At 48.3% G+C, this 24,941-nt stretch overlaps 2 protein-coding genes across 6 annotated transcripts in view; one reads left to right on the forward strand and one right to left on the reverse strand.

Annotated features, from left to right (window-relative positions):
- The window catches only part of TMEM8B (transmembrane protein 8B), a 41,111-nt gene extending 20,061 nt beyond the window's left edge, over positions 1-21,050 (forward strand). For 3 of the 5 annotated variants that reach the window (XM_057313581.1, XM_048223308.2, XM_026506251.4), the window contains 10 exons: positions 5,886-6,019; positions 6,352-6,620; positions 7,230-7,555; positions 11,007-11,100; positions 11,286-11,409; positions 11,500-11,642; positions 11,871-12,049; positions 19,488-19,634; positions 19,768-19,884; positions 20,134-21,050. In XM_057313581.1, coding sequence (XP_057169564.1) covers positions 7,277-7,555; positions 11,007-11,100; positions 11,286-11,409; positions 11,500-11,642; positions 11,871-12,049; positions 19,488-19,634; positions 19,768-19,884; positions 20,134-20,469 — 1,419 coding nt within the window. In that variant the 5' untranslated portion in view covers positions 5,886-6,019; positions 6,352-6,620; positions 7,230-7,276 and the 3' untranslated portion in view covers positions 20,470-21,050. The remainder of the gene's footprint in view (positions 1-5,885; positions 6,020-6,351; positions 6,621-7,229; positions 7,556-11,006; positions 11,101-11,285; positions 11,410-11,499; positions 11,643-11,870; positions 12,050-19,487; positions 19,635-19,767; positions 19,885-20,133) is intronic. The other 2 variants (XM_026506252.4, XM_026506250.4) reach the window with 1 other exon arrangement.
- Positions 21,051-23,452: 2,402 nt separating this feature from the next.
- LOC113260463 (olfactory receptor 13C7-like) lies at positions 23,453-24,497 on the reverse strand. Its single transcript, XM_026506259.2, has one exon. It carries the CDS (start codon positions 24,431-24,433, stop codon positions 23,453-23,455), a length of 981 nt encoding a protein of 326 aa, XP_026362044.2. The 5' UTR covers positions 24,434-24,497.
- Between the last annotated feature and the right edge of the window lie 444 nt (positions 24,498-24,941).

Below are 24,941 nucleotides of genomic sequence, written 5' to 3' on the forward strand. Positions count from 1 at the left end.
GGTCATGATCTGTAGGAGGCAATTTGGGAGCCTTAGGAGAACATGGTGGGTGCAGGTAAGCTGAAGGGAAAGTGCAGAGTCTGGAATCAGTCAGAGGCCCTGGCACTGTGGAGTAGAGTCCCTATTAGAAGGTGGAAGGGTTATTCAAGGTGATCAGAAGCCAGCCAGGGACTGGTCATATGCTGCTGTATGTACATCTTGATTGGTGGTAGTCCTGCAGACTCTTAATAGGCTCCAGCCCAGTTGTTGGTCCATCTGGGAGAAAACAATCCTCTTCTGTCATAATTTCAGCTCCCTACACCCTCTGGAAGACCATCGGAGAACACTTGGGGGCAGGGAAGCCCTTTCCTGTTAAAAGCAGGCCTTGGGCAGCTGGTGTGCATCCCAACTGTTGCTTCCCTTTTCTCCAAATGTCAGCACTGATTTCATAGAACAGAGGTTTTTCAAGTCTGAAGTGTAGGTTCAAAGGTCAGGATGCTTTTCCATTCTGGTTTGGAGGGGGAAGAAATGGCACAAAGTTTTCCTGCACCTCCCAGGTACAGGCCAGATTTTCTCCTTGTAGTGAGAGGATCTATAGATTTCTTACTCTTGTCCATTGGCAGGAAGCAAGGGTATTGGCAGAAGCTGGCCATTGGTAGAGTGGGATGGCCACATGTGTGGGGCCAGTTGTAAGGGTGAAGGACTGAGTGTAAGCAGAGCAAGGATTTAAGGAACAGAATGCTGAAGAACACGAAAGCTAGTGGGACTTGGCCATCGAGAATTGAAAGGGGCAGAAATTTCCAATCAGGTGAAGATTTGACTCCGCTATATCTCTGCAGGCTGAATTCCTTGAGGGCAGTGGCTCTGTGACTGCATCAGACTTGCCTCTCCTCCTCCTGCTATAGCTCCGTGTTCACAGAAGGTGTTATGATGCTTTTGAATGAGTTGAGAATTGTACAGGGACAGGTGCACTGGCATTGCTGTTGTCAGTGATGGGAACTATGGCTGAGGTAACATCTTGAGGCCTCAGTGATAGGCTTCTTTTTCCTGAGAGGGCTGTACCAGAGAATTTCCTGTCAAGGCCTGGGAGCCCTGTGGATGACAGCATGTTGGGAACTCACCTGGAAATGGCTCTGGATTCTAGGTAGATCTTGACTGTCATCAGAACCAAGGGTTATTCTATTCTAAGGAATGCCTTAGGTCTTTGGCCAAATCCCAGAGCCCATTCCTATTTGTAACTTTGATCCTTCATTCTCTTTGTGAGAATTGACAGGGAAAATCCTTCAGAAGCTCTGTTCTAGTTATCCAAAAACCTTTCTGGAAGAGCAGGAGGAACTGGGGGCCTAGGCCTGGACTGGGATTATAGGAGCTAAAGCCTGGTTAGGAGAGGTCACAACCAGCCTTGACATAGCCATTTGCATCTAGATATAGCAAGTGGGGTCTGGGGACTTGGAACTGTAAGCTGGAGGGTTAGCCGCCAGAACTCCTGAGGTGTGGCGGTATTAGAGACAAGGGGGCACCATTATACCTTGTCCATGAATGACAGCAGACCTGGATACCATGAGAGATGTAAGTATTTAGTTAAAGCATCTTCGAGAGGCTTGGGGGTGAGGGACGGGCCAAGGATCATTCTTGAGGTTCCTCTAAGAATTTGATTATCATTTGGAATCTTATATGGGCCTCTAAGGATTCTTAAGTTCTCTGGTTAATTCCCTAGACTCCAGCCTGTGAGTTAATTGTCCAGAGCATTCCTCCAGGGCTCTATCTTCTTGACTTGCTTTCTCCTCATACTGTTGTCCTGACTTCCTGTGAGGGTTGGCCTTGGGTGGGCACTGAAGAGTCCTGACCATAAGAAGACAGCACTGTTTCTAGGGCCTTCCTCAGCTTTGGGGATGAGCTCAGACCTCCCTTTAGACCTTAGTCCTTGGGTACGTACTTTGTCCCAGACCTTGGATTGAGTGCGAAGGACACAGATAAATAAGATGTATATTAGTGAGATACCGGGGATGTTTTAAGAGGACAAAGGAAAGATATTTAAGTCAGCTTGGTAGTATGGTAGAGGTGGTTTTAGGAAACAGGAAGTGAGGTCTGATGTTGAAAAAGCAAGGGAAGGCATTCCAGGTGGTGGGATTAGCATGGGCTAATGTGTAGAAGGGAGAACTGAAGTGGTTGAGTGTGGAGTGGTTGTTGGACTGGGCAAGGGAGCTGGAGGGGTGAGCAGAGGCCAGATCATGAAGGACCTAGAAGTTTGAACTTTATCCTGAGAATAACTGGGACCTTTAAGAGGTTGTAAAAGGGAAGTGACTTATCTGGTCCAGGTCATTTTCCTGAGTTCTGGTCCCACACTTCTGAGAGTTCCTGTGTCTGTGCCACTCGCTACTGTATTCCTAGCACCTGGCACAGAGCCTGGCACACAGTGGGGGGATGGCCAATTTTTATTGTTCTTCTGCTATCTTCTCTAATTCATAGTGTCCAAAACTGATCTCCCTTCTCCTTTCCTTTACCTCTTTTTCCTGTCAACCTCTTCTGTCTTGACCCATGCCCTCCATTGTCTTACCTTCCCTGTTTTGGAGCATGTGTTCATTCTGTGGTGCCCAGTCTGCACTGAGGGACTGGCCTTTGGATTATAGGTAACATCTGGCACCACCTGATTCATTAGGGGAAAGTTTTTCAAATGTCTGGGGCAGAGTTCTCCTCAAATGCTTCCTCTTTCCAGCTTCAAGATTTGAAAGTAAATGAAAGCAGGTAAAATAATGAAAACAAGGATAAGGAAAGCAAAGAAGCAGATTGTAGAGAAGAAAAGATCTGACTGAATCCATCAACCAGACCAAGTGTAGCTCTGTATCTCAACTTGAAGAGATTAAAATCTGCTAACAGTGCTCATTCTGCTCTTCCTCCTCTTTCTAAATTATTATATTTGTGTCTCGAATAGGTAATATATGCACCTGGTACAACATTCGAAAGGTACAAAAGGCATACAGTGAAAAGTAAGTCTTCCTCTTCCCTTCACTCCTTCCAGTCCCCACTTCCTCTCTCCAGAGTTAAGTAGTAACTAGCTGTTAACTAGTTCCTTCTATTACTCTTTCCTTCTTGAAACACTTTCTCCTTGTGGCCTTTGTGACTTTATAGAACTGTCCTGATTTTCCTCCTTCCCACCACTCTCTGTCTCCTTTCTTGGTGTCTCCTCTGCTTGGTGCATTTTGTGGGGCCCCAGTGCTTGGTCTTGAGACCGTTCCTTTTTTATTTCTCCATTCTCTTGCTAGGTATCTCCAGTTTTAAATACCACCTATAAGTTATGCCTTCCAAGTGTATTCCATGAGTCCTAATTTCTTTGAATCTCAGATGTTGTATTTGACTGCTTACTTGGTATCTCTGATTGGATGTCCATGAAATTCTCAAACTTAGCACGTACGAATCCAAGCAGAGCCAAAAGTGAAAATCTCTTTGATTCCCATTTACTTCTCCCAGCCCATGCCTCTTCTCTCTAGTCTCTTCTCAGTCAATGGTGCTGCCATTCACCATTTGCTCAGGCCCCAAATTTAGGTGTCATACTTGATTCTTCTTTTCCCTTTATTTCTCTATAGCTAGTCCGTAAAGAAAAAGTCTTGTTGATTCTACTTCTAAAGTATGCTCTGAATGCATCTGCTTCTCTCTTTCCATTCTGAGCATATCTTCCCTGAGCTTTCTCCTGGGCCCCACAGTAGCCTCCCAGTCATCTCCCTGCTTGCACTCTTGCCCCCTGCAGTCTGTTCAGCACTCTTCCGTGTTGATCGGTGCTGACTGACTGTGGGCCAGGGGCTGTGCTGGGTACTGGGATATTCCTACAGGGAAGGGCAAGCGTCTTTGGGCATCTTAGTCCGCAAGCCCTATCCAGAGTCTGCTGAGGCCTTCCTCAGGAAACTCAGCCCAGCCATACTACATCAGTCTAGGGTTCAGTCAAAGACCTTCCTCCCCAGCTGCTTTCAGACTGGTTCCCACTCCACTTCTCATTTTGGCCCTCCTGGTTTCTCAAGTGTCCTTGCTTTGGCCCCGTTCCTTACATGACTGCTGATGTTGGCTCAGTTTGGACTCTCTCACTTGGCTTATGCCTTGGCAGCTCCCGAAGACCTGGCTTCTGGGGCCCTTGCTCTGGCCTGTCACAGGGTGACGGCTGTTGCATCTCTGCACCTTCCCTGCTCTCCACGGACTGAATGCATCACTCCGCCATAAGGGAGGAGCGTTGGATGTGTACATTATACAGTTTAAGGAAGGAGCACATTTTAACCTTTGAGTTAAACCTTTAGTTAAGCCAACAGCAAGAAAGATGTAGAGCAAAGTATTTCTTCCCCCTGGATTGTCCATCCAGAAAGGAAATTGGCCACCTGCAGGGTGTGAGCCCCCACCCTTGGGGCTCGCTCACTGCAAAGTTATTGTGGTGATTCTGCCGTAGGAAGTGGGGCTGATGAGATGACTTTTGGTAGTACTTCTGGTCCTTAGGGTTTGACACCAAAGATGAAGGACATCTGCTTTGGGTATCAGAGATGGAGGTCTTTGAGCAACTAGGTAGGTTGAGGAGCTCTCTGAAAGTACCCTCTTTTTAACACCCATTCTTTAACTCAACAGATACTTTTTTAGCACCTAGTATTTGCCAGGTGGTGTGGTAGGCATTGGGGATGCAGTGATGAAAAAGGCACAGAAGAATTTCAGGCAGAGGGTAGTGAGATCTTCTGGCCTGGCATCATCAAGCTCCTTCCAGCCTTGGGGAGCTTTGCTGGAAGTCAGTGCCTTGGCTGGCTTGTTCCATGACATGGAACCCAGTGGGATGCCTGGAACTTTTGTCAGAATGAGGTTTAGAGGTTTGTGTCAGTCACAATAACCAATAAATAAGCAGAGGCCTCTGGTTTCTTGGGCCAGCATAAGGCCATTTGTCCAGAAGAACAGAGAAGCCTCATCGGGAGTCCTGTCCTCCTTTGACCTGATGGGCTTGGAGGGCTTAGGTAGCTGCAGATGCTGCAGAGGAGGGGCCAGAATGAAGGGACTGTGCCCACCGAAGAGTGAGGAGGCTGTGTGTGCTGGGGCAGTATGAACTGAAATGACAAGGGTCAGGGATCTCACCCAGAAGAGCAGCTTAGACGTGCTGTTGTGTCCAGTAATGGAAGAAACCCAGCCTGATTCAGAAGGAGCAGATGTATCTGTGGGTCCCCTGAGGCAGAGCAGTGGGAGGGGAGACAGAAAACAGGCTCTGGCTTCATAAACATCAGAGTTGCCCACAGCTGTGTTGATTCATTTGTTCATTCATTCATTCAGCAGACATTCATCTGTGAGGTATGCACTTTACATTAGGCTTCATGTCTGGGGGAGCAAAAATAAAATAAGACAAGGTTGCTGTTTTCAAGTTGCTTACAGTCTGGAGATTGCCTAGGAGGTAGAGTGGCCCTTCCCCGGGGTGTTAAAGTAGAGATTGGACAAGCACTTGGGAGGGCTGAGTAGGGAATAAAGGAAATGAAAGATTCAGATTAGGAAGGCTGGGTGGGTTTGGACCAGAGGCCTCAGGGAGCTTTCTAACCCCAAAAGAGAGCCAGTGTTCTAAGTTCTTGAGGGGTTGGAGGGGAAATGGGGTGTTTTGAAATTACCTTGAGGGGCTGTCCAGGAGTGCCCAGGAGGAGGGATTAGAGTGGAAGAGGTGCAGGCCTGGCTGTCAGGAGGGCGTGGCTTTGAGTCCCCAGACCTCAGCCAATGCTGAGGATAATAGCAGATCCTGCGCACCTAGGAAAGACAGAGGTGGCAATCAGGCAGGAGGGACCCAGAGTTTAGACCTCAATCCTAGCCCTGGGAGCTTTGTCCCCCACCCTTCAGCAGATTCTGTTCACCTTGCTTTAGTAGCACCCTTGCTGTCTCTCCTCCCACCACTCCTGCTTTTGTCTCAGGGTCTCCAGGACGAGTGTCAGTACCTCCTTCAGCCGCAGCTGATTGTCCGGCGTTTGCTGGACGTCGCTGTGCTGGTGCCTGGCCGTCCCTCAGAGCAAACCCTCTCGGTCCACAATCGCTCAGCCCTGTACAAGTAAGTTGAATACCCCCCCAAACCTGACTGACCCTTTCCCTCTTCCTTTTCTGGCCTCAAACAGGGAACAGGGTTCTTTTGGCTTCTCAGCCAAAACTCTCTACCTGTTCCTACTTTTCCACTGGCCAACCTGGGCTGCGGGGCCATTCAGAGCCCCCAGGGTGGGTTGGACCCCTGCCTCCCTCTCTCCTAGCATAAAGGGGAGGAAGCAAAAAGGCCTCCTGTTCTCCCATTTCTCCTGTCCCTCCATGCCACCTTCTTCCTGAGTGTTTTCCTCATTCCGGTGTCCCTCTCACCTGTCCTTTCTTACCTGCAACCTCCCCTCTGCCCAGGGTCTTTGTGCCCAGCTTTACTTACAGGGTTTCAGCACAGCTGGTATGTGTGGGGAGCCGTGGGGCATCGGCCTGCCCCCTGACGTTGCGCCTACGTCCCAAGGCCCCACCCCTGCACAACTCAAGCTCTTTGTCCTGTGGAGGTGCCTCGCTGTGCCAGCTGGAGTTGGCACTGCCCCCCTGGGGGCACTGGGTCTACGTGCGTGTGGAGATACCATCCCGGGGTCCTGGCAGGACCATCCGCTTCCAGCTGTGTGTGCGGCTGCAAGGTCAGAAGCCCCACATCTGCCTTGGCCACTCAGCCTGTGCTGACATCTGTGGCTGGGCAGAGGCAACTCTGGTGGTTGTGTTCATTGACCCTCTGCCGTATCCCTATAATCTCCCCAACCCTCCAGGCTCCTTCACACTCCCTAAAGCCATTCCACTTGAAGCTTTGATTCATTAGTAGGCCTTTAGATAATTTTTTTGCATTTGACTGGGGTTAACTAAGGACCTCATTACACTCCTTGATTTAATATTGTTCAGTTTCCTGGGGGTAGGCAGGGGCATCTAAAACCTCTGGGACCCTGTCCTTGCCAAAGCCCATGCAAATCAGTGAGAGGGCCCATCATCTGTTTCTACAGTGTCTTCACTGCCCTTGGGGACAGAGAGATGACTTTGACTCCCTCCACATGACATTCCATTGGCTGTGATCACTAGGAATCCCCTGGGCCCTATCTTGTAACCCTGGATGCCCCATACTTCCAAGGGACGTTTGATTCTAGTTCTCATCCCTCCCTATCCTTTGCTAATTCCTGTCTGGCTCAGATCTGGTTTGTGGTGGGGCTGCAGGGCTTGTGAGGGCAGCAGTCCCCAGCACTGATTTCCTCTGCCCCCAGAGTGCCCGCAGCCCAGCTTGTCCCGTGTCCTTGTCCCTGGAGCTGCCATGAACATGCCCCAGTCACTGGGCAACCAGCCACTGCCCCCAGAGCCGCCATCTCTGGGGACCTCTGTGGAGGGGCCTGGGCCCACATCCCCACCAGAGCACTGCTGGCCAGTGCGCCCGACGCTGCGCAATGAGCTGGACACCTTCTCCGTCCACTTCTACATCTTCTTTGGCCCCAGCGTGGCCCTACCCCCTGAGCGCCCTGCAGTGTTTGCCCTGAGGCTGCTGCCTGTGCTGGACAGCGGTGGAGTCCTCAGCCTGGAGCTACAGCTCAATGTGGTACTCTTGGTGGAAAGCTGGGGAGGAGGTGGGGGTGGTGGTGGTGGTATTTGCCCTGGAGGGGAACTTGAAGGAGAAGATGTCAGGGGTATAGGGTTTCTTACCTCCTTCTGGAAGCATATCTTGGCTGCTTTAGGCCCACTTTACAATTAGGGACAATGTCTTAGCACAAGTCTGATCAACAATCATACAAACATTATTCTGAGTGTTGACTTTACTAGAGATAGGCAAGGTCAGCCAGGGCAACTCAGAGTGGGCTAAGTTATCCGAGTTTTATAGGCTAACTTTCTACTTCCCAAGGGCCTCTATGGAAAGAAAAGACACTTTTCTTGCATGTCTCCTGTGATGGGGAGTTCACCACTTATTGAGGCCATGCAGTCCATATTTAGACAGCTCTGATTGCTAAAGGCAGTCCTGACATTCCGACATTCCATGGAAATCTGCCTCCATGGATTTCTACCCACCAATCTTTGTTTTACCCTGGAAGCTATATCTAGTAACTCTATACTTGCCTTTTTTTTTTTTTTTTGATTAATAGACTTGATTTTTTCAGAGCAGTTTTAAGCTTACAGAAAAATTGGGCAGGAATTACAGGGAGTTCCCATATCCCCCCTCTTTCCCTGCACAGTTTCCCCTGTTATTTTACATCTTTAGTGTGGTACAGTTGTTACATTCCTATCCTGTTTAGTAGTCCTTCAGATGCCCGTCATCTCCCCAAAGCCAAACACCCTCAGCATCTTAGACCTCTCCCTATCATCTGCTGTCTCCTCTGGTCTTAGTGTCTCTGAGATAAGTGACCCAAGGGGGTCTGACCAGGGTGGCAGGTGGTGTTTGTGCAGCCTGAGGTCAAGTTCCCTCTTTGAGCTGCTACATCACACTGGGGGATCGCCTAGGGTTGTGAACTAAGATCTCAGAGTCTTTTCCTTTTTTCTTTTTATTTTCTTCAAACTGGTTGCATACATTTACTTTTTTATTATAAAAGTAATAGGATCACATGTAAGAAGCTTTGGAAAATTGAAGAAGACCTAAAATTGTGTGTCTTCTCAGTCCTTTTTCACATCAACTTCTGTGTTTATCTACTCGTCACTAAGGGACACACACATTTTTGTGCCCTGAGCTGGTTCATGTGAACTGCTGCCAATACCCACCTCATATTTTTGCAGTGAACTTTTTAACTTAGTGAAAGAATTTATGTCCATCTTTGAGCCATTGCCTAATACTAGTTTGGGTCCTGGCTCTTCCCTGCTTTATGTAATTCACACACTTGAAAAGCCAGCCTTCTGTACCTCTTAGTTATTATTTTCACCATTAAATAAGACTGGGCTTAGGGCAGAGCCCTCTATCAGGCCATTAGTGGCTGTCTTAAATTGGCATTGATCCAATAATTTATGTACTCTTCCCCAACTCTGGGGGGCAGACACCATTTCCCTATCAGCCAACATGAGACCTGATCTGTGGCTAGATGTGGTCTTTTGTAGGACATGGCTCAGAATTTTTTTTTTTTTTTTTAAAGATTTTTGATTTATTTATTCGACATAGATAGAGACAGCCAGCGAGAGAGGGAACACAAGCAGGGGGAGTGGGAGAGGAAGAAGCAGGCTCATAGCGGAGGAGCCTGACGTGGGGCTCGATCCCATAACGCCGGGATCACGCCCTGAGCCGAAGGCAGACGCTTAACCTCTGTGCCATCCAGGCGCCCCATGGCTCAGAATTTTTTAGTCCTCCTGCTGGTCAGGACAGATCAGATTCTTTTTTTTTTTTTTTTAAGATTTTATTTATTTATTAGACAGAGATAGAGACAGCCAGCGAGAGAGGGAACACAAGCAGGGGGAGTGGGAGAGGAAGAAGCAGGCTCATAGCGGAGGAGCCTGACGTGGGGCTCGATCCCACAACGCTGGGATCACGCCCTGAGCCGAAGGCAGACGCTTAACCGCTGTGCCACCCAGGCGCCCCAGGACAGATCAGATTCTTAAACCCAAAGACATTCCTTATTTTCATACTTAAATTCTCTGTGACTCTTATTGCCTTTGGGCCATGACAGTGAGGTCTTGATTTGACCTTGAAACTAGAGCCTGTTTCAGAGACCAGTGTGACCCATACCTGTTCTTCCTCAGTATCTTGAGAGTACAGGCCCACCCCCCCTGCACACCTCACCCTGTGCCTTTCTGCCTTCATCTGCTTATATTACATCCATCTGCATGCCGTGACACTTGTTACACACCTTAAACAGCCCATTATATTTATTCTTAAAGATATATTGGCACATCTACTATGATTTTTCCCTCCAAGTATTTTGGTTTTCCCCCTTGGAATCAAGAACTGAACATTTGGATCAGAGAACTGCATACCCAGAGGACATTTTTCCCCCCTTTGGCTTCCCACTAGAATGACTTTTATGGAATAATACTTTGGTATATTACCCTGGCTTGCATTGAGGGAAGTTTTAAGCAGGTTGTATGAAATTCACTCTTGTGGTTGAGGACAGGATGCATGATAGAACAGTGCTTCTTTGATGAGAATTTTCCTGAGAACCACCGTTTGGATGCTGTGCTTCTCTTGAGACTGTAATTAAATTTTATCTTATGGACTCAAAAGATAAAATCTGGTAACTCATTATGTTTCCTTTTTTGCTTTGGTCGCTTGGAAGTCAGCATCAAATACATGGCTCACATCTAGGGACAGACTTTTTTTTTTTTATCTTGATTTTTAAATCTCCCTCATGTGTATTTTATCCTATTATATGCATTTAATAAGCTACCTCAAATCCTTCTTGAAGGTGAGCTTATGGCATTTTGTTACTTTTATTCTTGTAGACACTCCTTACATTTACTCCTGTGGCTATCTGGTTTCTTTAAATCCCGGACAGGTTGCTACATTAACCCCCCAGGCATTCTATTACCACTGTTCAGTACCTAGGATCATTTCACCCAGAGAAGAGTACATTTCTTTAGGTTCCTTCTGCCTTCAGACCCAAGTGAAGATGATTGAAACCTTACAGTTTCCTTTGTTCACAACTAGTTTCTAAATCCAGCGACAGCCCCCCTCCCACTCCATCCAGTAAGCTAGAGGGGACTGAAACAGGGTGTTCTCTCTTGTCTGGACAGAGTTTAAACAATTCTGCTCAAAGACAACGTTCAGAACTGGGCATTGCCTTCTCATCAGTCTTTGAAAGATCTCTGCTGTGAAGGATCTGGTGTTCTCCAATTTTTCTGTTCTAAGAATGGGGATGAGAGTGGGAGAGAGGGAGAAGAGAGAAGGACAGAGGAAGAGAAAGAGGGAGAAAGAGAAAGGCAGGCTTTGGTATGGAGATCACCTGCAGGAATGGGATGTCCAGAGAACTCCCAGAGGGTTTTCTGGAGAGGGGTTAACAGGTGTAGGAGTCTGGGGGCTGTGGGGTGGTGGTAGGGTCTGGAGGGTGTGACCGCCTCGTCTTCATACCTGCCCCGCCCAGAGCTCCCTGCGCCAGGAAAATGTGACGGTGTTCGGATGCCTGACTCACGAGGTGCCCTTGAGCCTGGGGGATGCAGCGGTGACTTGTTCTAAAGGTGGGGGTGAGGAATGGGGGAAGCAGAAGAGGCTTTAACTCTGGGGCTGGGGACAGTGGGGGATGGTACGGAGAAAGGATGGGATAGGGAAGTGGGGTCAGGTGGGTGAAGGTTCCTTAGGTCTTGACCCCAACTGACTTCTCCTCCCTCTCGCTGATATCCCCTCTTCTCCCTTCTCCCTTAAGAGTCCCTGGCTGGCTTCCTCCTCTCCGTCAGTGCCACTTCCAGAGTGGCCAGGCTGCGAATCCCTTTCCCACAGACTGGGACCTGGTTCCTGACCCTGCGCTCCCTGTGCGGGGTGGGGCCTCGGTGAGCGGGGCGGGGCAGGGCGGGGCAGCGGGGCGCCGGGATGGGGCAGGAGCGGCTTGACACCCCGCTGACCGCCGGCTGTGTGCGCAGGTACGTGCGGTGCCGGAACGCGACGGCCGAGGTGCGGCTGCGCACTTTCCTCTCGCCCTGCGTGGACGACTGCGGGCCCTACGGCCAGTGCAAGCTGCTGCGCACGCACAACTACTTGTACGCGGCCTGCGAGTGCAAGGCCGGTGAGCGGGCTGGGCTGGCGAGGGAGCCGTGGGCGGGCTTCCTGGGTTGGAGGGGCGGCCTGGACGGGCAGCGGCAGCTTGAAGTGAGGATGGGTTTGGAGAGAATGGGAGGGCAGAGACCACCCTTCCCTGGCAGTGTCTTAGGGCCTGGCGAAAGGCCACTGGCAGGAGTCCCGAACCTGTGGCTGCCTTGGGCCCTCTTCCACGTCGTGCCTTCCCCCCTCGCAGGGTGGAGGGGCTGGGGCTGTACCGACAGTGCGGATGCGCTCACCTATGGATTCCAGCTGCTGTCCACACTACTGCTCTGCCTGAGCAACCTCATGTTTTTGCCACCCGTGGTCCTGGCCATTCGGAGCCGATATGTGCTGGAAGCTGCTGTCTACACCTTCACCATGTTCTTCTCCACGGTATGTGGTGTATCTGTGTCTTCACCGAGTCCTTATTCATGGTGATGGGTGAGGGTCTGCATTTGCACCGTGTTTTCCCCGGGTTTGGGGATGTCTGCACCTCCATTATATAAGGATGTCTCCCTCTTCACAGTGTCTTCTACAGCAGTGTCGCGGCACGCGTAGAATATGGTAATTTTTGTGAGGCACATCAGGATAAATGAACAGGGCTGTTTGTAACTTAAGATAACCAACAGCCGCTAGAAATAGTGTGTGGTCTCCAGCTGTCTCGCACACTGAGGGCCACGGGGACCTTTACCTCAATATACTGGCGGTCCTACGGTATGGGATGGTGTCTACAGCTTCCCCTTTTCTCCTGCGTATAGCGACAAGAGATCTGCACTTTCTCCCATGTCTCTATATGGAGTTTCCACTTTCATCTCTCTTGATGTAAGGGTTAGCTCTACAATGTTCTTCATTGTACTGGGCATTTCTATATCTTCAGCTTGTTCTTTCTTATGGTATAAAAAGGTATCTCCCCATTCAGTCACCATGGCTTCTTGATTTCTCATGGGAACTTTTGGAAGACAGAGAGAATCTCTATAACTGGGTAATGTATGGAATATTCTGGCTCTTGGAATCCTAAGAAATTTTATGAACTCAACTATATCCTGAGACAACATGGGAAGTGGCAGTGTGGTATAAAATTCCAGCTCAAAGGAGCATATTTTGATGAAGCTTAATATAGTTTTAAATCCTTCCCCTCCCATTACAGAATGTCCACAGTCCCCTCTCTGTGTCTCCCCACTCCTCCACAATCAGAAAAGTTCATACTACCAGCAAGCTTCATAAATAGTATAAAGAAAACGTAGAGGAGTGAGTGTGCTAATGTGCTTTAACCCCTGTGTAGACTGTCCCCTGAGATGCTGCACCTAGGGATCTTTTCAGCTCATCTCTGGGCTCTTGGCATCTAGTGACATACAGTACCTGCCTATGAGCCCTGTAAAAATCTTAGATGGATTCAGACTTTCCTCATGTCTTGGCAACAAGAATATCACAAAAACCAATATGTGCTTCTCTTTTGTTTAGCATTAATAGATCAGACATATGTCCAAATTACAAAAATCCTACTTACCATTTAGCAGAAAGTGGAGGGTGAATGTTCTGAAACTGAGGGGTGTGTTATAGGGTCCTCCAGATGTTCATGCACAGATGAGGAAGAGGAGGCTACAACCATGCTGTGTAGAGAGACCTTCACCTCTTAAGCTGGAGTGTGAGAAGAGCACACTCTAATTTTGCTTGGCTGCTCCCCTTTTTAGACCTGCTCTGACAGTGCCTCATTCTATTTTTACAGTAGACACTGTTTCTCTTTCTCTCTCTCTCTTTTTTAACTGCCAGATGCCCTTTATACTGTTGCTCACCAAATCCTCTAGCAACAGCTGTTCCACCAGCCCACTCTTGGCTGCATGCAGCTCTAATAGGATTCACAATCAGTAACAGTACCTAAGTGTATCAGGAGCCTGGAACATGTGGGGAGAGTGTGTCCATTCTCCTGCACTTTGCACAAGCGTCCTGGACGTTGGCTCTAGAGTGTTTAGTACCAGATGACTGCTTATATTCTGGATACAATGGCAAATCATCCTTGAAAGAAAAGACCTTTTCCTCAGTTGGAACACCAGGGGAGCCTACAGTGATTGACATCACATACAGAGTTTCCACTTTCTTAACTAGGATAATAAACAGAGTGCCTGGCTGGCTTAGTCAGTAGAGCATGCGACTCTTGATCTTAGGTTTGTGAGTTCAAGCCCCATGTTGGGTATGGAGCTTATTTAGAAAAGAAAAAAAATAGGATAATAACCAAAAGATCAAGGAAAAGATGCTGGCTTTGTGGTGTTGCCTGAAGTCTTGCTCTAACTCCTCTTCTTTTTCCACATGGGCCAAAATGTAGAGCTACTGATTATCCAGTTTTCCTGGGCAGGTTGCCCATTGCTCTTCCTTTCTCATTCTTTACTTAGTTTAGACTTACTTCATTCCTCAACAGTCTCCATTTAAGGACCCACTGGTCATATTGCAGGTAACAGTACCAGGACATAGATGACAGTCTTCTTCCCTGTCTTCAAAGCCAGGACAGTCTACATCTGGGAGTAGTGCATTGATTCCTATCCAGGGCATGGGAGCAGACAGTAGGTTTGTTCTTCAAGATTTTAGAGTGTAAACATGTAAACTATTTAAAATGCAAAATATGTTACATAATATGTAAAATATGTTAAAAGAAGAACAGGTCACAAATCCAGCACTTGATTTTGTATATAGCCAGACCAGTTCAGATAATGGAAACAGCAAAATAACATCTAATGTGTGAGACACTGCAAATTGAGTCCTCACAATACCACTAGAGTAATAGATAGGCACTTATATTATCATCCTCATCCCTTTTTGCAGATGAGCGCGGTTTAAATACTTTGTCTGAGGGGCGCCTGGGTGGCACAGCGGTTAAGCATCTGCCTTCGGCTCAGGGCATGATCCCGGCATTATGGGATCGAGCCCCACATCAGGCTCTTCTGCTATGAGCCTGCTTCTTCCTCTCCCACTCCCCCTGCTTGTGTTCCCTCTCTCGCTGGCTGTCTCTATCTCTGTCAAATAAATAAATAAAATCTTAAAATAAATAAATAAATAAATAAATAAATAAATAAATACTTTGTCTAAGGCATAACATGAGTGGTAGAACCAGAATTCTCAGAAAGCCTGATTCTAAGTTCCTTACATGTGATCACTGAACTATATTGTCTCCTCGCACCAGGGCAGAGTAATTTGGTAAATTTCTAACCTGACGTCAGTTTCTCAGAAGTCCTGGAGTATGTAGAGAAACTTATGACCTCAGTTTACTAGTTCTCACATTCTTCTTTAAAAACAGTTCTCAAATTCTTAAAAGAGAAGAAGAGCCAATCAAAAGATTGGAAAATATAACCAAAATGCAAGAAGTCATCGAGGGAAACATATCAAACACTGCAGTTGTACAGCTCATACAGTTCAAGCCGTGAATCCTTCCCAGTGCTAGTCGAAGCCTCATAATCCGTTCCCATGAGCTGACATCTTGGGACCTGTGGGGCCTTTCTTGCTGATTCCTGACATCCTGGCTACAAGCCTGCCTTCTCCTTACCTGTTCTGTTCCTCACACCTCGCAGGTAATTCTTAGTGGCCCTTGGCAAAATCCCCTGTTTCCAAGAGGAAATGGAGGCTGATAATAAGGGAATAGCCATAAATTCCATTATATCCTGAATGCAAATATTCCAGTCACTACATGGATTGAATGTATTTTCATTTCCAGTTTTACATTCTGTAGTACCTGGATACTCCATTTTGAAGCATTAGGTGAACTATATAGTTATGTTATAAAAATATGAAATCTCACAGAAAACAATTTAGGTTAATTTAAAAAAATTACCTCATGAATGTCCAAAGCTGAGGGAGGTGTCAAATTAGATTAGAATTATATAACAGAAGCCAGTTTGTAGTCTACATTTTTTAAAATTTCCCAGTCTTTCTGTGTTATTTCTATCACTTCTTTTTATTTCTGTTGACAAAAGGAATATCAATGTAAAAATTAGCCCATAATTTTCAGTGGATCAGCAGTATTGCAAGTTTCTTTCTTTGTTTCTGCATGGAGGGAAGTTTATTAGTGTAGGGATGTTCTCTCATGAACATACATGGCACAGAGTATAAGATGACTAAAGCTTACTGAGCACACACTGTGCACCAAACATAGGAGAGTATTCCAGACTTACAGAAGAGTAGCATCTCCCAGGTGACACCATAACTAAGCCTTCAGTAGGCCATTCCAGTGTTCTGTTCAGCTGGTTGCTCCTGGTGATGGACAGTATGTTTATACCAGTGAATTCTGTGGTGGTGAGTGATTCACTTTACTTTGTTTACTCTAAGTTGTATCTCCTGGTTAAAGATGGTCATGAGTGGGGTGCCCTGGCAATGGATAGTGGATTCTGCCCCAGGAGTAGTAAAGCAGGTGGAAGCACCACAGGGAGAAGAGACAAATATATATCCAGAATATATGATGACAAGATGCTGTCTTCCCCAGGCTGAGGAGTTTCAGTGAAGTGAGCTGACACAGGTTGTTGGTTGGTTTCCATAGTGAATTGAGCCCCATGAAGGAGGCAGCGATGGCCTTGACCAGCGGTGTTTTTAGACCTTGACCAGTGACCATAGCCAGATCAGGATTGGTGAAAGGTGCATCACCTTGTTCACCTCACACTGCAATTTCAAGTTAACTCTGCTCCTGTAGGTTTTCTACAACCTTAAAAATCTCTCTGACCTTTTAGTATGCTTGGAGAATAATCTGTCATAGAATACTAGTGCAGTGATTTCTCCCCAAACCTCTCTGCTCCAGAGACAATCTCTCCATTATCCCCTGCTCTTTTTTCATTGCAGAGAAATTCCTAGGAGAACAATCAGCCTTCAATTAATTATTCCCTTATGTGTGTCTTCAATATTAGGTGATTTAGCTTTGCTTTTCTTCTGATATAGATCTTCTCTTATCTGAGATTCAAGGATTTATTACAAGTCCCTCTTTCAGAGGTGTTTAGGCATTTCCTTTTATAAACTTGAAAGTCAGGCAGATGGAGCAAGCTTGGTGAAAGCTGAAATGTAAGATTAATGTTTTAGAATAAAATCCAAATCAGAAAATAGTATTGGGTAATTTAGTAGCTATAGTATTATATCTGGTCTTAGAGGTAGAGAATAATCAATATCCAATAACTAAAATAGTAAAAGACCAAAATATTGATTTGCTTAGGAACTAAGTTAACTCCCAATTAATCAGCACATACAAGAGGAAGAAAGAATTGAAAAAAATCAATCTTTTAGGTGTGTTCAGATACTAATTCTGATGCAGATGTGGACTCCCATGAAAAGTCTCTCAGAATTTCCTAGTAAGAGCTTGCTTTCTCAATTTAATAATTTGTAAGAGGGAGCCATGGTTGCTGAACTTGCAAGCCCTTTCAAAAGCTTGGAGTACTCAGGGGCGCCTGGGTGATGCAGTTGTTAAGCGGCTGCCTTTGGCTCAGGGCGTGATCCCAGAGCCAAACAGGGAGGCTCCACATCGGGCTCCTCTGCTGGGAGCCTGCTGCTTCCTCTCCCACTCCCCCTGCCTGTGTTCCCTCTCTTGCTGGCTGTCTCTCTCTGTCAAATAAATAAATAAATAAAATCTTAAAAAAAAAAAAAAAAAAAAAAAAAAAAGCTTGGAGTACTCAAAACATGATCATTCCAAAGCAGTCTCTTCCTGAAGGGACATTCTTTACCTCCAAAGTGAAGGGGAAGACAGGATAGGTACACAAGCTTAAGACTTTAAAATTTGAAGGAATCAAACCCAAGGTTTCCCAATGCCAATTAATATGCCTAAGTTTTCTTTTTCTTTTTCTTTTTTTTTTTCTAAACTCCTAGCTTCTCCCTGTTCTTACATTATTCACATTTTCTAAAGTCACAAATTTTTCAGTTTGAATGACTGGATGAAATCTTCAACAGGTTCAAAAGAAATTTAGCAATTTCTTTCTCATCCTTTGTCTTTAGAGACTGAACTTTCGAGTCTTCTTTCCCACTCTATTGTTGGCAGCTCTGCTCCTGGACTGGATTCTGCCAGTTTTCACAACAAACTTGCTTTAGTTTTCCTCCTGCTTTTTTCTAAGGGGGATACTGTTTGATTAAGGTTGAGGTGTCATGGTTTGTGATTTGAGTTCAGGATAGAATGTTCCTTTTCCCTGAACTCATCTTCCTGACCTCACCTCCACCTTCTCATTCTCAACAGTAATGCATCCAAACAGGAGACCAGGTTCTCCCATTTCCATTCTTCCCTGAAGTTACAGAGACCATTGCTACCACGAGTGAATGACCTGTGATATTGCTCGGCTACTTCTTTCCTCAGCTGTGGGCTGGATCTCCCTGCCCTCCACCCACAGTCAAGGATATGCCTCTGGAGGGCCGGGCTGTCTGTCTCACAGGTCTGTAAGGCCACCTCTCTTCTGGACTCAGAACCCTTGTGACTTAGGGTTGCCTTTCAGTAGAATGATGAAGAAATTGACCTGGGCTGAAAGTAGTACCTAAAGGGTCCCTTCAGTCAGGGATCAAGCCACTTCCAAGGCCACCTTTGGGTGGTACAACTTGTAGCCTTCCTGCCCTGGCTTCAGTTCAGCCTGATGTACTTCAGTCCAGCCATGGCAACCACAGCAACTTCTTCCTGCTATCAAGAGGTGGCCTCAGCAGCCATGGCTCTCTGAGGACCTGGGGTAACATGCAGGGGACAGAGATCAAGCAGATTGAGTCACAGGATCTTAAGAAACTTTTTTGATCCTGTAAAATCTGCTGGTATGTCTCCAGGTCAGCTCCAGTGAGTAGATTTTCACCAAGTTTATATAGGTCAAAAACCTTTTCTCTCCCATTATAGCATTTTAATTTTCTTTTTCCATCACTGTAACAATCTGTTCTTCCTGACACGGAGCAGGGGCAATATCAGGTGATGGGGGGAGTGAGCATGCCACTGTGATGTTTGTTCTTGGTCTGGAGCTGTTTGTCCTCATAGTTCGTAACCAGTATCTTGTCTTTGGGTGGGGCTCATAGGGATGCATGTTCCTGTCATCTTTGTACCAAAGATAGTCTTAAAACTATGCATGTTCTTAGTGTTTGCCATCAATAAAAAATCACTAAATTCTACACAGAAGTTCAGAGAAAGGTGACAGCAAATGTTCTAAGGTAAAAAGAACCCAGGTCATTTTTGGGTAGCCCCGTTTATAAATAAGGGAACACAGGATGCCTGAGGCCATGATAGCATTGTCCAGAGAGGCACAGGGCTTGGGACCACAGACCAACTTCTCTTTTCCATGGCCCAGGGACTGCCTTTTTTCTTACTCCCCACCCTCTACCCATGACATTGGGTGGGAGGCTATGAAGAGGGCCAGTCAGTGTAAGGCCTGAGGATGAATCCTAACTCAGAGTCTGAGCTATCAGGGGAGACTGGGATATGCAGGGGAGGCTTAGGGTCTGGGTTGGTCAAGAGACCAGCGTCTAGCCTCATAGCTTGGGCCAGGGATGGGGATTATAGGTGGGACCCATAGCGAGCCTGAGAATTAGGGAAGGATTGGCCTCAGTTTGACAGACCTGGAATCCCCACCGGCCTGGTGCTCTCCATAGTACATTCCAGAAGCAGGAGGATGAGGAAGGTGAGGACAGGGTCAGGGCGCTAGCAGATACATATGGCTTGTGAGGCAGACCAGGCTTCCCTACCACGTTCTTCTCAGGAGCAGGGAGTCAGGCATTTCCCAGTTCTGCTCAGTCTGTGACCTCTGACCTCTGCTTTTCTGACAGCAGCACACCACCCTCGTGACCTCTTTCTCCTGTTTCATAGACCTGGACCATTGCCCCAAGTTCTCTCAATGCCTGTCGTTTCTTCCTCCAGTTTTACCATGCCTGTGACCAGCCAGGCATTGTGGTTTTCTGCATCATGGACTACGATGTGCTGCAGTTCTGTGATTTCCTGGGCTCCTTAATGTCCGTGTGGGTCACTGTCATTGCCATGGCTCGTTTACAGCCTGTGGTCAAGCAGGTCAGTCCAGAGTGGGCCCTGGGGGAAAACTGTACACAAATTCTACTTGAAATTCACTCCCAACCTCTCCCTGGGGGCATTGCCAAGTGCCTCTTGCCAACCCAGCCCAGCCCCTGGAGTCCTCTTTCTCCAGGTGCTGTATTTGCTGGGGGCTATGCTGCTGTCTATGGCTCTACAGCTTGACCGGCATGGACTCTGGAACCTGCTTGGACCCAGTCTCTTCGCCCTGGGGATCTTGGCCACAGCCTGGGTAAGGTTGGGAGGGCTTGGGGAGGGGGCGTCTCAGCAGGACTTGGGTGCAGGGCCCTGAGGATCTGGTCCCCAATTTAAGATGGGCTTGGACCCTGTCATCATCACTGTGCTGTTTGTGGTGCCCACTCCAGACTTGGCAGGTGCCTTCAGGTCACGACCAGGGCTCCGGGGAAGCCTGAGAATGACCAGTTCTGGCTTGGGTTCCAAGGCCTTATATTCCTGAGTCCCACTTCTCTGCTTCCCCCAGACAGTACGCAGCGTCCGCCGCCGGCACTGCTACCCACCCACGTGGCGCCGCTGGCTTTTCTACCTGTGTCCGGGCAGCCTTATTGCAGGCAGTGCTGTCCTACTCTATGCTTTTGTGGAGACCCGAGACAACTACTTCTACATTCACAGCATTTGGCATATGCTCATCGCTGGCAGTGTGGGCTTCTTGCTGCCCCCACGTGCCAAGACTGACCACCGGGTCCCATCTGGAGCCCGGGCCCGGGGCTGCGGTTACCAGCTGTGCATCAATGAGCAGGAGGAGCTGGGCCTTGTGGGCCCAGCTGGGGCCACTGTCAGCAGCATCTGTTCCAGCTGAGAGGGGCTTTGGGCCTGGCCCTTGGGGAACTTGAACACTTCCTAGGGGCAGAGAGCCCTTCCTGGGAGTGTGGAACCCTCCCTGGATAAGAGACAGGTTGTATTTCTTGAGGACATGGAGTCTTTCCTAAGGACATGGAGCTCTTCTAGGGACCTGGCGCACTTCCTGAAGGCCTGGAGTCTTCCTGCATCCATGGAGTCCTTCTTAAGGACTGGAGCCTGTGCAGGCCCAAAGAGCCCCTCAGGACCGAGGAGTCCCTCGTAGGGGCGTGGAGTCCTTCCCAGGGATGTGGAGCCCTCCTAAGGACATGGATTCCTTCCCAGGGAGACAAAGCCCTCTCAGGACATGGCATCATTCCCGAGGAAATGGAGTCCATCTTGGGGAAACTGAGTCTCCAGATCTTCCAAGCAGCTCAGCAACGCTGGCCTCAGGCTTCCTTCCTAAAGCAGCGTCTGGGCTGTGCTGTGCCCTGCTGGGAGGGGGATTGCAGGACAGGTGGGGCTGGGGCTGGGGCTGGGGTGACTGGTATCCTGAGTTGCTGGCAGAGTCTGGTGTGTCTCCAATGAAGTATTTGCTGGTTCTGTGCCGCCTTTTTTCCTGGGGCCAAGGGTGTGGGGAAGAGAGGGACAGAGAGGGTCTGAGGAAATGAGCCGGGGTGTGGGAGCCCAGCTGGAATGAGCTGCTGGAGCTTCTGCCTGAGCCTTTTGCCCCATCACGGCAGGCTGCAGCCACTGGGAGTAGGGAGGTTGTGTGTGTGTGTGTGTGTGTGTGTGTGTGTGTGTGTGTCTGTGTGTGTCTGTATGTGTGTACGTGCTGAGAGGATTTAAATTAGTGAGACAGACCTCCCTTTTGGTGCCTGCACCCAACAGGAAAGGAAGCTCAGGTCTCAGGAAATTGGACTAGCAGGTACAAGTCACGAATGTGTAAGGAATATCACAAGAATGTAACTTCTATTTTGAGCCCCCATTTTGCTCAGTGTCATCTTTTTTGCCTGAGAGACTTCCTTTGTTATTTGGGATTTCTTCTCTTTCTACAAGGGTCACAGCTGAGTCTTGAGGATCTTAGTTAATGGGAGGATGTTGGGAGGTTGTTTTCTGCTCACTGGGGTCCACACTGCACCCATCCCCTGAGAGTTCCATCATTCCACCTGGTCCCCCATCAGCACTATAGGCAGGCCATTCCAGAGTGCTTTCTTGTTCATCTGCATAACCATTTTCAGTGCTGAGGCCCTCCCTGACTTCTGTGCCACCCACAAAGACCTGTGAGGCCTGGGCTGCCCAGACACACCTTGAAGCCATTTCTACTCTGGCGGTCTGCTCTCGGTTTTACTTGACCAACAAGGCATGAGTTGCTTCATCTTTCAGATCCTACAAATCTGTCCGGGGGTTTGGCCTAGGAAGTGGGGTTCAGCGCCTCTTCCTTTTGGAACCCTTCTATGCCAGTGCTCTCACTGCATCCCCTCTTCCTTCTTCCTAGCTTAGGGCATCTTTTATGAATCTGGAGGTGGGCAAATCTCCATTTTACTTAGGTTTTCTCCCAAATTTTGTCTATGCCTTCGGTCTCTCCTGTTAAGACTTTAGAGCCTAGGCTTTTGAAGCTCAAAAGCCAGGAAAAATCCCTTTGTTCTCTGCTTTCTGCAATTCTATCTCTTCCTTGGACCTCGAGCAGAGTGATGTGGTCAAGTGAATGGCGAGCCAAGAGGTGTGTATTTGGTGTCTGTTCCAGTATCAGAAATATTAGTCCTTCATATTAAGATGTATAGAGTCAGGTCATAGGATGCAGGAACCCAAATAGCTGGGATTCAGGACAGAGTCAGCAGAGTACAGAAGGCACTGAAGAGGGTACTTCAGAGCTGGGACAGACCCCCCCCTCCCCCGCCCCACACTTGGAGGAGTCAGAAGGGGTTTTCTGGAAGAGGGGGCAGATTTGAGTAAGGATTGAGTAAGTTTCCATAATGCCAAGATGTTGGGAGAGGGTTCTCTCTGGTCACCAGTGTCTATATTGTATTCCTCCACTGAGATTTTTCTCATTCCAAGTGGTCCCCAGTCAGTAATGCACTTAGGACACAATATAGAGCTTGGCGTGGTCTGTGGTAAGTGTCCAGTGCATGGTAGCTAAAGGTCAAGAAGCGTCTGGACATGAGAGGGAAGAGCAAGGGGGAGACAGAGGCAGGAAAGACTGATAGTTGCTGGGGAACTGGGAATAGTTCGGGAGGCCTGGGCCTAGAGAGTGTGTGTGGGTGGAGCAGGGCTGAGGCAAGCAGCCGGAATGAAGTTGGATGGAGAGGTGGGGTCTGGTTTTTATCCCTTGCGCAATGAGCCATTGGAGGGATTTAAGCAGGAGAGTGGCATGATCTGATTGGTGTTTTGTTTTTTGGCGTTTTGACAGCTAGTGTAGAGGGTGGATTTTGAAGGGACTTTGCAGGATCAAAGTGCGGTGACACAGCTGTTGCAGTATTTGAGAGTCAGTGAGGGCTTCTTGGGGAGGCAGCGTCAGCAGGAAGGAGGGGACCCATTTAGGAGCTCTTAGGTGGTGGATTCTCTAGGACTTCATGACTGACTGGATGTGTGGGGCGGTGATGGTCAGAGAAAAGGAAGACAAATCTCTAGTGGCTCTTGGGTTGACTGTAGGATAGTGTCACAGCCAATAGGCTATTCACACATTTCTCAGTCTTCCTGCTCCTTCCAGACACAGGGTGATTGTGCTTCGCCTGCCCCTTGAGGTTAGCTATGGCACGTACTTGCATTGGTGGGTGAAGTGGAGGCGGAAGTGAAGCTCGAAGAGCCAGTGCAGGCTTCGTCATGGTGACCAGCAATGTTCCAGATGGTAGCTGCTTATCATCCTGAGGCCCAGAGGGATGAAGACCATGATTCAGAGCAGACCCCACCCACCCAGTCAACTGCTAATGGACCTGCAGTGCGAGTGAGAAATCAACCCTTGTGGCTTTCAGGCACTGCAATTGGAAGTCATTACCACGATGCACCTAGCCTGCCATGCATGGTAGAGTTGAAGAGCAACAGGGAGTGTGGGACATTTTCCTGGAGAGCAGGTCTCCCCACAGCAGGGCTATGGCAGCAGCTCTTACCTCTGCGTTCCTCAGGCTGTAGATGATGGGGTTCAGGGAGGGTGTCACAACCCCATAGAACAATGCAATAATCTTATCCAGGGCAGGGTCCTTGGCCTTCGGCTTGAAGTACATGAAGGAGATGGTCCCATAGAAAACCACCACCACTGTGATGTGGGCAGAGCAGGTGGAGAAGGCTTTGCGCCGGCCTGCAGCAGAGGGCACCCTAAGGATGGTAGCAAGGATGAAAATATAGGACAGGCAGATGAGGAGGAGTGGGGCCAGCGTCAAGACCACTGTGGCCACCATTAGTAGCAGTGCATTGAGAGAAATGTCCCCACAGGCCAGTTTCAGCACTGCCAAGATCTCACAGAAGAAGTGGTTGATGATTTTGTGGCCGCAGAAGGGGAGGCTCCAGGTGAGAAGGGAATGCAGCAGTGAGTTGGCAAAGCCTGCCCCCCAGCTCAGCACTGTCATCCGCACACACATCTGCCTGTTCATGATCTCTGGGTACCTAAGTGGCTGGCAGATAGCCACATAACGGTCATATGCCATCACGGCCAGGAGCAGACACTCCGTGGAACCCAGCGCCAGGGTCAGGTACATCTGCAGGGCACAGCCAGGGAAGGAGATGGTCCTCTGGGCTTCCAGGAAGTTGACCAGCATGAGAGGCACAAAGGAGGATGTGCCACAGATGTCCATGAGGGCGAGGTTGCTGAGAAAGAAGTACATGGGGCTGTGCAGGCGGGGGTCCAGCATGCTTAGCCCAATGAGGAGGGAGTTCCCCAGCACATTCATGGAATAGATGCCCAGGCAGAGCACAAACAGGACCGTCTCGAGGTGATGGTACTCGCAGAGCCCCAGCAAGATGTATTCTGTCACAGCCGTCTGGTTTGCCATCTCATTCTCCCCCCTTCCTGTCTGGACAACACAGGTGTCAGAAGAAGCTCTTGCTGGCCTGGAAGCAAGCAACCTGACCCCGCGCAGGTCATCTCTGCCTCTGCGATTTAGTTTCATCATCTGTATAATGAGAGAGTTGGACTTCAGGCCTGCAAGCTGGCCCTCTCAGCTCAGCAGCTCTGATGTAACTTAGGGCAAGGAGGCACATTCTAGCCCCCTAGGCTCTTCATTGTTCTCCCCATGGTGGCAGGGGAGACAAGAGAGGAGGATTCATGTTTGGCACACTCCTTCGTAATCTAAAGAGTTTTTGGCTCTTAAAGGAAGCATCTTTTCGAGGTTATGACTCCATTATGGCTGAATTATGCTCCCAGTATTTTAGATTTATTCATTTGTTGAGTGTGCTTTGAATACTTATTCTGTGCTAGGTCTTGTTTAGGTGCCGGGGGTATAGCAGTAAGAAAAATAAGTGGACCAAAACATACCACACCTATCATAAGGCTGTCGTCCC

This window comes from Ursus arctos, unplaced genomic scaffold (genome assembly GCF_023065955.2).
Source record: "Ursus arctos isolate Adak ecotype North America unplaced genomic scaffold, UrsArc2.0 scaffold_18, whole genome shotgun sequence".
NCBI lineage: Eukaryota > Metazoa > Chordata > Mammalia > Carnivora > Ursidae > Ursus > Ursus arctos.